The 10,000-nt window shown below is 36.9% G+C and overlaps 1 protein-coding gene across 1 annotated transcript in view; it reads right to left on the reverse strand.

Annotated features, from left to right (window-relative positions):
- Positions 1–9,049, reverse strand: part of LOC135217481 (sodium- and chloride-dependent transporter XTRP3A-like) — a 243,982-nt gene extending 234,933 nt beyond the window's left edge. Inside the window, 1 exon segment of the mRNA XM_064253400.1 lies at positions 8,680–9,049. Within this exon segment, the coding sequence (XP_064109470.1) occupies positions 8,680–8,920 (241 nt within the window). The 5' untranslated portion in view covers positions 8,921–9,049.
- Positions 9,050–10,000: the final 951 nt, after the last annotated feature.

Consider the following 10,000-nt stretch of genomic DNA (forward strand, 5'->3'; position numbering starts at 1 on the left):
GACAAAAAACGATCAAATGCTCCTATGGGACTGATGCACGAAGACCCTGTGCTTTCTTGCGCTATTATCCAGGCTAAACGCTACCGAGGGTTTTGCACGTAGTACGAGTCGCCTTATCTCGTTCTGCGACACGACCTTCAGAATGCGCGCTCGTACATCAGTTCAATACATGATTTCATTCCACAGAATGACTTCGTGGACTTACACGTGTATTTGATCTAAACGTATGATTATATTTTCCGGATCTCCAAATAACCTTGACATTTATGCAACGAAGTGAAAAGCGTCCCGTAATTGAATGGCGTAACCTGAAGCCAAACTATTACTGAAACACTGTCAGGCCTCAAGGTACTTCGTCTTTACCGCACGACCTTGACATATGACGACTTTATAGGTTGTGACCACTCCAACATTTGTTCGCCCCCTAAAGGGTCAAGTTTGATTGTTTGAACGCCCCTGAGGTTTTACAAAGCATTTGTATATTACGTATATAAATATATGCAGATTATCCATATATCATATATGTATATTATAGATAGCATCACGTTTTATATATTTTGTTATCAAGTTACTCATTTTACATATATATATATATATATATATATATATATATATATATATATATATATATATATACAATTATGTATATATATATATATATATATATAAGCTTAAAAATCATAGTACATGCACGTAACTTCATTATAAAAGCGAATACCACAGGAAATGATAAGCCCCTACAATGCCTCAATAAAGGCGGAAAGCGCTCGGTACGGATTTGCCGACTATCATTTTCATGCGGGTACTATCATATATAAGCGTTAATCTGGATTCAGTCAACCACCAAAGTTTGAAATATACGGGTTAAATTCACCATACATTATGTACTACGTATATGTTGCTGCCACGTGAAATGACCTCTCGTTTTCTGATTCCCTCATACTTTCGTATACGCTTTTCACTGGAAACCTTGAATTCGAGACGAAGAAACTGTCCATCCTGAGTAGCTAGCTGAAACCAAGGCCAATAGAATACCAAGGTCAACCCATGGCCGCTCGAAATTTTTGTCGTTTGCGCATCCATGACGTCAATAGGTTCAAAAGAGGTCCTAGACTGAACCTATGGTCAGTCTGTAATGAGCGGGCCAGAAGGTCAGACATCCATCTCTCTCCTACTCAATCTGTCTCAGGCCTTGCTCTGTCTCAAGGTCATATTGGTCCCAAGGCCTACAGAATTTTAACTCGCACCAACTTGTCGTCTGATCAATTTTGCACCTTAGCATATTTTTTTTTCTTAAATTTCCAGATATGATTATTGAGAGGTCACCATTGTATAAATATAAATCGCCTCCATCATATATGATAACGGTAATAATTAATAATAATAATGATAACCATAATAATAAAAACAATAATAATATAAGAGTATAATAATAATAATAATAATAATAATAATAATAATAATAATTATAATAGTATCAAGAATAAAAGAATAATAATAATCATAGCAATATTATTATTATTATTATTATTATTGTAATACTCCTGATATTACTATTATTATTGTTGTTGTTGTTGGTCGTGGCTGTTGTTATTATATTTATTATTATCATTATTTTATATTAATATCAAAAGTATAATAATAATAATAATAATAATAATAATAATAATAATAATAACAGTATAATTAAACGTGATTATGAATAAGCAGTCAGAGAGAGAAAGAAAACGAGCGAGAGAGGACACGTGTCTCAGTTGTTGAACCTAGTGACGTCACATTAATAACGGCTATCCGAGCGAAAGCTGCGCTGGTTGACCTGTATATTCTATTGGCCTTGGCTGAAACCATGGTCAAGAATGGCGGCAGTCAGCGCTGGCCAACCAGGATAAGATCTATCCACTGAATTCACGGGGGGGCTCTATTTATGTGAAGAATTCTATGTTTTAGACTCTACAAACATCTATTGGAGCAATGAATCATTAATGCTTCGAGCCCCAACTGCAGCTACGAAAACATCAAATATGTGATATGTTCTAACGTTCTTGAAATACAATATATTGATGGCGAGTGTTCTTTTATTCGAAGTTTCATTTTTAAATACTAATGTACCCCTACTTTCCGCATGAAAAAATAATGATAGCCTTGCTGATGCTCTCGAGTTGAGCGAGGTATTATTATTATTATTATTATTATTATTGACACCACTATGCCACATTAAAAGTCTAATGGAATTGGCCAGTGAAGTGGAGGGAGACCAAGAAATGGATCAAAAGTTAAATTTACGGGTTTTGAAAGCAATATTATAATATCAACCTTGAAAATAAAGCGCCGCCAAATATAATAAATAACAGGAGACAATAATAATAGCGGTGACAATGATTTTGATGATGATGATGATGACGATGATAATAATAATAATAATAATAATAATAATAATAATAATAATAATAGGGTGACGATACAACGATATTTCATGGCTCCTTGAAAGCACCGATTCAGGAAAAATAATAAATCTGCTACAAATCCATTCGTTTACAGAAGGTGCAAGATTGCAAGACTCGTCAAGCCAACTACTTTCTGGAGGTAACTTATGTCAGAGAGAGAGAGAGAGAGAGAGAGAGAGAGAGAGAGAGAGAGAGAGAGAGGGGGGGGGGGGGGGTCGTAATGGAGCCAAACACAACATGCAAACCGCCATTAAATGTCAAGGGTAAGGACAAGGGAGCCAAGCCAACACATTAAGGGCCCAGTAACCTTCCCCAAAACTAATCCGAAGCCTTCTAACAATAGCAACAAACTTGGCAAGTGCTGAGAAGAGATATACGACGGCGATCGCAATCAGCAATAAGCATTGCAGTAAGTTCCTCAGTTTACTAGATTATATACAAAACATACAGGTATCACACATGTCATCAATTTACAACTACGTGAAATAACTGAAAATAAAATTGTCAAAAGTTTTCATCAAGAATAAATTTCTTTTACTCTCTAACTTCTACGAAGCTGTCAATTTCCAGCGTCGAAACTAGTAAGTAAGATTAGCAGCACTTGCAAAGAGATAAATCTTCCAAAGTCTACGGCAGTCGCACTTCAGTTCATATCACTATGTTGCAAAATATTCATTTCCATGACTTTCAAAAAGCTATTTGACCTCGGGCCTGTATCCTGAAGGGCGAGACTGGCTCGTCCGTTTTAGTTATAAAATGTTGTCATTAACGGTTACATCAGCATCTCTGACTACTCTGCGGCACCATAAACATAAAAGGAATATGTACATAACTGGAAAAACAGCAACAGCTGCGACAATTTCATATCATAAACAGTGATAGTAAAATAAATATCGTTGAAAATTTCAACAACAGCATATGAAATATTTTCAAAAATGAGAACACGCCAACAGCTGAGAAACCATCTAATTTTCGCATAAGTTTAAACTTCAATTTACAGAAACCCAAGGAAATCTGCAATGGAATTGTGAAACAGCCCAGTAAGTTATTAGAATTAACTTGAATTTCAGTATCCTTAAGAATAAAAAAAAAAAATGCTGAAGCACACGGGGAAACACCGATGTTGTTCCTGAATTCGGAGGAACAAAAAAGAAAATAGGCAGCGTTAAAGATGGAATACTAATGGGTCTCTTCATACATAAATGTATCCACAAAACACACACCTAACTACATAGTGTGTAGCACGGTACACAGTAAATAAATGTATGCAGTGAAAAATGCATGCATACACACTCATGAAATTCATGAACACACACACACACATACATACATACATACACACATACATACATACATACATACATATATATATATATATATATATATGATATATATATATATATATATATATATATATATATAGGCTACTCAACATTTATTCACACACACATATGTGTTTGTTTGTGTAAATAAATGTTAAGTGACCTATATTATGTATTTATGTATGTGTTCATGAATGTATGCATGTATTTGTCCCTGTACACATTTATCTAATGTATATACTGTGCACTATGTACCGATGTGTGTGTTTTGAGATCACATGTGGATACATTTATCTATGAAGAGACTCATTAGTATTCCATCTTTAACGCTGACTATTTTCTTTTTATTCCTCCGAATTTCATATTATATATATATATATATATATATATCTATATATATATATATATATATATATAGTAAACAGAGAGAGAGAGAGAGAGACGAGAGAGACTGAGGAGAAGGAACGAGAAAGAGAGAGAGAGATTTAGAGAGAGAGAGACGTAACTAAAAAGCACTAGACAAGACCTACAAGAACTAAAGACTCTCCTATTCTGCAGGAGCTATGATACTGACGAGAAAACACTAAAAGACAATGATATATATAAAAACAATAAGAAACACCTTATTTTGAAAACGTACAAGGACCTGCCAGAGAGGGAATCTCCCCTGTGGAGGGCTTGGCAGGACATAAATCCAAAGTGCAAGACAAAACCATCACGACCTGTAACAAGGTTAGCGAAATGAAAGGAAGCAAGAGACTACGAAAGAATCACAAAAGAAAAGACTGACTCGAGGGAACGTGTTCTAGCGCTCCTCTCGCCAGCTTTAATATGTTCCTGACTTCGAAACACTGCTCGGGATTAGAGAACAAGCAACGAGGACCAGGTCAGCCCCGACGGACGGTTCACACTACACGAAGTCCTAAGTGGATTTTCCTTGGAATGTTTTTAATTAACAGGTTCCATCTTTGAATGACCAAAGACGCAGAGTCTGGAGAGAGAGAGAGAGAGAGAGAGAGAGAGAGAGAGAGAGAGAGAGAGAGAGAGAGAGAGAGAGAGAGATGCATTCATTTGACGTAGCTTCGCTTTCGAAAAATGAAAGCAAGTTTTTTTTTCTATTTGAGAACTTTACTTCAGGACTTTCTACTTGACTGTGTTTACGAAGAGTGAAAGCAAGCACTTTCGCTGGAGGAAGAGGACAGAACATTCGCTTTCTTTTTTAGAACCTAATTTTGAAATTGAACTTCTTGATTCGTTTCATTTAAGTTAGAATTAAATCTTTTGATTTAAAATTATTTTCGAAAAGATTAAATTTCTTCAAAAGCTTGATCTTACAACTAAAAATGTTGGGAGCGAGAAACAGCTTCTCAACGTGACTTTCTTTTCGAAAGCTAAGTAAAGGATTTAACAAGTGATCCGAAAGCTTTCTTAAATGCGCCAAAAGACGTTTTCCTTTCCAGAAAGTTTCCCTCCCTTGGCGTGGACATGGTGATTGATTTAACGCGGCAAACCGGCACTAACACAACTTTTTCCTCCATTTATCTGGACGTTGCTCTTACAGATTACTTTGTTGTATTTGTTAAAGATGTTGTTGGCGTAAAAATCACAATTACTACAGTTACTGATGCACCATTACTTATAGAGAACATATATATTAATGGAATTCTAATTCTAAAGAAAAACTGATCCTCCAGCGAGACAAGGTATTGTGCCATTAACTAGAACAATAAGTAAAGAGAAGTATAAAAAAAGAGACCGAGAAAAAATAGGGAAATTATGGCGTATTCTAAATTAAAACACTTAATATATACACCAATGAATGGGCAATATTATATGCACTAAAGTACCCGTGTCCTTCAAAATTACGGTGATATAAGAGAGGTTCAAGACGGTAAGTTCCGACCCTCGGGCAGTTACGTCGCTTTCTTAAGCTCTGACAACAGTACTTTCCAAGGAACTTTCATACAAGCCATCCATTGGCAAGTTGAGCATATTAGATTTTCTTCTCTACACAAACGATACTGGGTGCTAACATACATACATACATATACACATACATATACATATATATATATATATATATATATAGTATATATATATATACATATATATATATATATATATATATATATATATGTACGTGTGTATATGTGTGTATATATAATAAATATATATATATATAATAATATATATATATATATATATATATATATGTATTAAAAAATTAATTTAAAAAAAATAATATAAATTTAAATTAATTAAACATCGAGAGGTGAAGTGGTAAGCATTGAATTAAACCAAAACAGACGACAATCTTGGGAAGAGAACTGGTTCACACCAGCCACCTCATGATGAACCTTACTAGGCCTTACCCTAAAGACTACGGCAATTAAAGGCAGTTAATGGAAATTATCTCTCCCGAGTGCGAAGCCTACAACGAGCCGCAAGCTGTAATTTTAACTAAGGCCGACCGGAACTATTCGGGCCTCCCTGAACTTGCGACAAACAGCCAACTATTTTCGTCCTTCAAGCCCAAGAAGAAAATATCTTAGACCAGAACTCGAGGTAAACGAAGAAGTTTTCCCCTAGTGTCTGAATGGAAAGAAGAGGAAGAAGAAGAAAAAAAAAAACTTGAAAACTCGACTCTCAAGAACTTGAAACAAACTCCGAACTTAGGCACTGGGATAATCTGCAGCTCCGTAAATTAGTTTTAAACAATACCAAAGGCTTCAGCTTTTATCTTATTTTTGTCTGTTCTTAATCTAGGTTTCTGGGTTGCTCATCTATCTTATGTTATTTTTCTTTCTTTTAGTCCGAGGGGACATACGCCTCCTATATATTTAATAAAATTATACGCTGTTATCAACTTCTTTCTTTTTCATTTACTCTGTATTCATATATCCTTGAGGTACATCTGAAATATCAACAATTTTCGCATTATGAACCGAAATCCCCTTAAAACTCACATTTAAAAATGATGCAGCAGTATTTACGAAGAATCAGTAACAACGTAAATCAAGGATCTTCAAAATAATAAATTGGTAAACAAACAAGTGAAAAAAAAATTAATAACCTATAATAAAACAAGCCTTTACAAAAAAACAAAACAAAATATTCACAATCTTTCGTGGCCCGAACCCCATACGATTTAAAACAAGAACAAGTATATATTCCAGAAACTGGAATAATAAATGAAGCAGGTGCTGAGAACAAGTAATGTGTAAATGGTAACTACTACAGGAAAAACAATGACATCCCATTAAAAATATGAAAATACGTCCTCTAAGACTTAACGAACAAAAACATCAAAGAAATTAAAACAAGTTAAAAATTGCATCAGTATCACTAATGACCACTGCACCAATTATGTCGGGATTGAAAGGAACTTCCACGTGACCTACAATTGGGAAACTATTAATTATGCAAGAAATTCCCTAATGAACTGGTAGGTCACGCTCATCCACAGTACCCTGCAAAGGTCAGCTCGTAAATACATAGTATATTGTAATGAAAGACCAGATTTAATTGTGCTCATAATCTTTACCTGACTACAAGGGGCAGGGATCCACGAAAGATGCATAACTAATAGATCATCATTGTGCAGTGATATGGTTAATGATTGGATACAGCTAATAAAAGCATTGCAATCTTCACTCACACACACACACACACACACACTATATATATATATATATTTCCCAGGTATTATAGCTTTAGCGTGGATGATTACACAATACCTTAAGCATTTACGCAAATACATCAAGGCACACGCTATCATTCAATCATTCATTGAAATACAAATTCAAAGTCTCATTAATGAAGGCCTTTCGGCTACCATTCCATAGTGCGCACAGCATATAAGACGGCGCGAATTCTTCGAAACTGCTACTTGAGAACTAGTTTTGTCTTAATGTGTATTCCTTACAATAACGCTAACGCTGACCTGTGGGATCACATGGCACCAATATCAATGAATTTCCCACCACAATAGATTTGTATTTTTCAACCGAAAACAGGCATACGCATGCGTGTGTTTGTGTGTGTATGTGTACTCAAACGGAGGAACCACGCTGGCTCCTTCCCCTTTAAGTCAGCACGAATTCTCCTTTTATACCTTGAGGGAGAAGTTACCTAACGGCAGGTGAGATGACATTATCCACCCCCGCCTAGTATGACGTTTCCTCCCTTACAAGGAAAAGAAAAAAACAGGACGGATAGAGAGAGAGAGAACGTGTATTCTCGCCCCTGAGGCGATCTATGTAAACATTTAGGACTGTGTCTCAGAGCTTAGTTCAAGCGCTCCAGCCGAGCAATATTGATCCGCCAAACAGCACCCAGGCACACCACACCACACACACTTACATCTCTCTCTTACACACACGCGCTCACACACACACACACACACACACACACATTCCCAGAAATGCTAACCACGCTACTTTTCTGTAGCGCTTTTCGTTTTCCATGGGTGTCTGTATCTCCACCAACACACTTTCATGCAGAATGGTAAGTACATAAATCTAGTGGTTTATATGCAGGGCTAGGTCGATATTCAATCGAACTTTAAAAATACTCTAAATGCCAGTTGCAAAACGCACATAAGAGATGTCAAATAGTACTAGCACAGTGTTGCCAATTATTTAACCTAAATAATCATCCCCACAAAAATGGTGAGAACTCAAAAACAGTAAACTTGTTAGAGAGAGAGAGAGAGAGAGAGAGAGAGAGAGAGAGAGAGAGAGAGAGAGAGAGAGAGAGAGAGAGAGAATTATATGAAACGAACGACTCCGCGACCACACCACATAAAACCTGCTTGTGTCAGCGTGTGTGCGACGGCGGTCGTAAATTCCTAGTCACATTTCAACAGAAGACGAATGTCAACAAACTCTACGGTGTCAAGCATGACCACTTACCTCCTCCGTCTTGCTGCACTAAATAGGGGAATCTCCAAACGTTGCCCAAACCGACGGAAAGAGAAATGCAAGAAAGCATGAACTGCATTTTAGATCCCCATGCGGCTCTCTCTTCGGCCACAGGCACTTCGATAGTGACTGTGCCTTCGTCGTCCTCTTGATTGAGCGGCGAAAACTCCACGACACCATCGTCCGCCTCCTCTAAATTCACCGGTCTGGGTGGAGGTCTCTTCGAATCCATGATCACCACCAAAAAGTCTTAAATAAAGCCTTTCAAACTGTGGGAGGAGGAAGAGAAGGGCAAACACAGCACAGAGTACGAAGCGGAGGACGTCCTTACAGCAACGAGTCTAGAGAGGTACTGAACCGAACGAACGCCACCACCAGGCAACCTCGTCTCGATCAAAGGCAAGGAGGGTAATGAGGGGGGGAGGGAGAGGGGAAGAGTGGGGGGTCGGTTCGTGTGGATGCCAGTTTCCACTGGGTTCCCCTCCTCTCTCTCATTCTCTTTCTCTCTCTCCCCCTCGCTCGGGTAGACGAGCGGGAAATTTTGCTTCTTGAATATCCGTGATGATTTCCGCAAGAGATTATGTCCACTCGTTCAAAATAGAGATGCATTTTGGTCTTCTTCCGAGCCTGTTTTTATTTTTTCCGTTTCCCTTGTGATTTGCTGATAAACCAATCGAAGACATGTTCATTTAATTGTTGCTTGTTGATGGAACACAGCACGTGTTGCTAAGCGAACCAAATTCACCTGCCGTGTGTGAAAGTTGTTACAAAAGGAAATCAAAGTAGAGAAAGAGGTATATCACAGAATGTATAGTAAATCATTCTGGCTTCTTTACGCAGACAAAATTAACATTTGCAACACAAGTGAGTAATCTCAGAAGGCATTATAATACACACACACACACACACACACACACACACACACACACACACACACACACACATATATATATATATATATATATATATATATATATATATATATATAGGCAGAAGTCATGGACTACTTGCTGAGAATTTTTTTAAATCGTCATCAATGATGAAAACATCAAATTTAGAAAGATAGAACACGAAAACTTGGGCATAGATAATTATCATTCCAAAAGTAGTTTGTAATTACTAATAAAAAGCAACGATAGTGAAAGGCAGAAAAAAACAGCATATTTACGTTGTGACATTCGATCGGCATCAAAATACAAAGAGGGTCAACAGACCTCTTTCATAAGCGTGAAGGCCGGATATCTGCTATGTTATACTACCCTGGTCCCAAATACATGTAAAACATACGCTGATGAGCCACTGTGCTGTACTT

The sequence above is a fragment of the Macrobrachium nipponense genome, chromosome 7 (genome assembly GCF_015104395.2).
Source record: "Macrobrachium nipponense isolate FS-2020 chromosome 7, ASM1510439v2, whole genome shotgun sequence".
In the NCBI taxonomy this organism is placed as follows: Eukaryota; Metazoa; Arthropoda; class Malacostraca; order Decapoda; family Palaemonidae; genus Macrobrachium; species Macrobrachium nipponense.